This window comes from Limulus polyphemus, unplaced genomic scaffold (genome assembly GCF_000517525.1).
Source record: "Limulus polyphemus unplaced genomic scaffold, Limulus_polyphemus-2.1.2 Scaffold439, whole genome shotgun sequence".
Taxonomy (NCBI): Eukaryota; Metazoa; Arthropoda; class Merostomata; order Xiphosura; family Limulidae; genus Limulus; species Limulus polyphemus.
This window is the reverse complement of record NW_013666049.1, coordinates 37,630-41,587: the sequence shown is the minus strand read 5'-3', so window position 1 is coordinate 41,587 and position 3,958 is coordinate 37,630. Positions and strand designations below refer to the sequence as shown.

The 3,958-nt window shown below is 34.1% G+C and overlaps 1 protein-coding gene across 4 annotated transcripts in view; it reads right to left on the bottom strand.

The window, feature by feature from the left end:
* LOC106458280 (eye-specific diacylglycerol kinase-like) overlaps window positions 1–3,958 on the bottom strand; it is a 216,564-nt gene that overhangs the window by 177,903 nt on the left and 34,703 nt on the right. For 3 of the 4 annotated variants that reach the window (XM_022384448.1, XM_022384449.1, XM_022384450.1), the window contains exon 2: window positions 444–612. The exons of the other annotated variant lie outside the window; for it this stretch is intronic. In XM_022384448.1, coding sequence (XP_022240156.1) covers window positions 444–612 — 169 coding nt within the window. The remainder of the gene's footprint in view (window positions 1–443; window positions 613–3,958) is intronic. 4 annotated transcript variants of the gene reach the window in all.

Here is a 3,958-nt window from a genome sequence, read left to right as displayed (position 1 = left end):
TCACTAGCTACAACTTTTACCCGTTGTTCTAACAACGTTAAGACGGCTTATCGACTTCTTGAGAAGAATATATATATATATATATATTACCTATTATTTTTAATATAATCTATGTCGGATATGCGCGTAAAGATACTCAAAGGCAATATACGCTAGCCGTCCCTAATTTATTTGATGCGCTACAGGGAAGGCAGCTAGTCAAAAGCACCCCCCGCCAACTGTTGAGATACTTGAATCGAAAAGTGGGATTAGACCATCACTCTTATAACGCATTCAAGGCCCCAAAATGCACAGCGTGATTTTGCTGCAATGGGATTCGAACTATGGACACTCAGATCCACGGCTCTGCACACTAACCAACAGGCCATATATTTAATATAATAGTGTTGCTGTTAGTAACATCCTTTCATAATGATGTTTTACATTTACTAAAACTTTCTTACTTTTCTTTGTTCAAACACGTTTTTCTCTTGTATATCTGGTCAGACTGGCAGAACATTAAATAAAAATACGAAGTTCCACTTGTGATAAGCTTCCGTCCTTGGCTCTTCGAAATGACGTACGGTTTCAGCCATCTTTCCAATATTGATTCTCTTCTGTGCGTATGCTTTCCTGTTTCGATGTCAACAAATTTTAACATATATAAATACATAAATACTTCAATGAACCGAGGCCAAAAGACAAGCAGCGTAGCACATACAAGACAAGAACAAACATATAAAACACTGAAACAAGCTACATAGTTGAAACAGCAGATAGAGAGTGTGTGTGCGTGTGTGTAGTGGTATGTGTATATCTGTCGGGTAAACATTTAGAAGTAGGAGAAGACCTGGGTTTGCAATCTGCTCATAACCTAATTAGTAGCTTTGTATCGCGTCCTTTTGATACTACATTTAACATAAATGCCGTAATGTATTTAAACAGAAGAATAAACGTATATAATTACAAAAATATGCAAAAATACAATTTATTATTTATATGCAGCAATATTAATAATGTAACAGAAAACTGAATAATGTAGTCAGAAGTATGTTGAACATTTTACCTGCTCTAATTACCGTATGTCAGTACAGTCTGATCATGATTAATTAACATATCGCAGTACAGTCTGATCATAGTTAATTAACATATGGCAGTACAGTCTGATCATGGTTAATTAACATATGCCAGTACAGTCTGATCATGGTTAATTAACATATGCCAGTACAGTCTGATCATGGTTAATAAACATATGCCAGTACAGTCTGATCATGATTAAACACCCATGTCAGTACAGTCTGAGCATGGTTAATTAACATATGCCAGTACAGTCTGATCATGGTTAATTAACATATGCCAGTACAGTCTGATCATGGTTAATTACCATATGTCAGAACCATCTGATCATGATTAATTATCATATGTCAGTACCATCTGATCATTGTTAATTAACATATGCCAGTACAGTCTGATCATGATTAATTATCACATGTCAGTACAGTCTGATCATGATTAATTAACATATGTCAGTACAGTCTGATCATGATTAATTAACATATGTCAGTACCATCTGATCATGATTAATTATCATATGTCAGAACCATCTGATCATGATTAATTACCATATGTCAGTATCATCTGATCATGATTAATTACCATATGTCAGTACCATCTGATCATGATTAATCAGACGTACAAGAAACACGAAATACATCTTTGGGTTTGTTTGCTGTTGAATTTCGCGAAAAGCTACTCGCGGGCTATCTTCGCTAGCCGTCTCTAATTTTCAAGTGACAGATTAAAGAGAAGCCAGCGAGTTAAAGGAACCAGATTGGATCTTCAGGAGACTATAATTTATATTAGTACAAAGATAGCAAAAAAAGGAGAACCGAACAGACTTATAAACGATTTAAGCTATAAGATAATTTCATACACAGAAAGTAATTTTATCTGGCTAAGTCTAGTACGGGATTTTCTGTAAATACTATTTGACTACTGCTTTGTAATGAAAATAAAACTGTTTGCTTTCTTTTAAAGTTAATTGCTTAGTTAATATTTCAAGTCTTCAAAAAATATTAAAGAAATTGTCAGAGCTCATGCTTTTGGGTCTACCCTGTATACAGAGTTGCACACCCACAATAATAAAATAATCCACAGTTTTATGTAAATTAGTAAAAAGAAGTAATTTCTTGATGCTTACACATTGACGTAAAAACCAATGTAATCGACCCATGTTCTCAAAATACAGCCGGTGTAATATACAGTACAAAGCCGAGATCAAAATGACCCGAACTCGCCTATATCAACACGCAGAAAATCATGCCGTTTTGTTAGGCTGTTATACAAAACAACATATTTTGTGCTATGTTTATGCATAAAGCAACCACACCCATTCTTAGTTCAGATAAACACGTACATCCGGCACGTGATAAGATGACTATCCCACTGGTTAAGCATGCAATATAAAACGCTACCTCCAGTCGATAACTACACACAAATACAGAGGTATAGTATTCAACAAGAAACTTGCATAGATACAGTGTACTTATAAAATAAAAAGAAATTATTATTCGCGCTTTTACCACTCCATACTGCATGAATTAAACGAAATTATGTTTTCAAAGATAGAGCTATAATATGTTAAAATCTTTACGCCTTCATCGGAAATAGTCAAAGCCCTACTTTGTTGTTAATAAAAATCGTGTAGAAAAACATGCTGCAAAAGAGAACTCATTTTAAAACAAGAGGGAATCCTCAACAGCCGCGGCATTTGAAATTCTTTTAGGCAGGATTAGAGTAAATTAATCTATGAGACGTTTGTTCTCCTTTTTATTAGCTGTATTTTTGTGCGCAAGCAATACCAAGCGTGGGGCGCGCGCATTTCCGATTCGATTTTATTACTTATCAGGACCTCTACCAGCCTACCCTCAAATTGAAATTCTTTTAGGCACGATTAGGATAAATTAATCTATGAAACCTTGGGAGTGGTCAAATACATCATTCGAAAGGGTTTGACCTCCTAAGTCCAAAACTGTAATTAGATCTCAAATCGGTCAAGAGATGACGGAGCTAAGAGCTAAAAGTTTGTTCTTGAAAAAAAGAAAAGAAAAACTCAGCCATTTTATGAGCCGTTATGCCGCGGCTAAAAAATACAGGACAAGTCAATTCAGGGAAGCTCAAATACATATAGTTGGCTGAGACCATAAACATTTTATCATCTTGACGAAAATGAAAACAGAAAAACAAGGCTATGTATATCTAACGTAAAATTTCTATAATAATATTCGACAGCTTTCTTTGCTTATAACTAAATTAATAGTTTTCCACTTTTCTAATTTTGGATGGAACCAAATTTTCAATTAAAGTTTTATATAAATAATAATAATACCAGTTAAGTATAGCATAATACGTAAAATAGAAAGTTGGAAAACGTATTACAGGTGTATTATTATAGCTCATTAATATATAGTAACTAGCTAATTAGAGAACCTTGGACATCAATAACTGAGCACACTGTCTTGACGACAAGAGAATCTTAGATATCCAAGCATTCTTTATTAGAAGCTGAGGAAAAGAATTTCAAAGTGTTCTTTTTTTTTAATAGGAATATTACACTTACTTTGAAAGTGCGCTAGGAATCGCGAGTTGTTACACAGAGCAGGAGATGAGTGTTGAAAAATTCTTTGACGTAAATTTCAGGAATAGTCGATATAGCTTTTTGGACATAAAGAATAGTAGTATTTGTAGCCAAAAAAGTGTCTTCATTAATCTGAGAATTTTATAAGACAGAAAGACGACAAAGTCCAAAGTACTTCTGAATACAATTCTGAGTGTAATCTGTGAAAAGGATCTACTCATAAAACGAAGAAGTTGGCCTCTTAGGACAAAGAATCCTTCACTAAAGTAAGACAGGACTATAGTTATGACGGGCTTTCTTACTCTGGAAAGAACTACGTGATTTTTTTTATTTAAAGTTTAT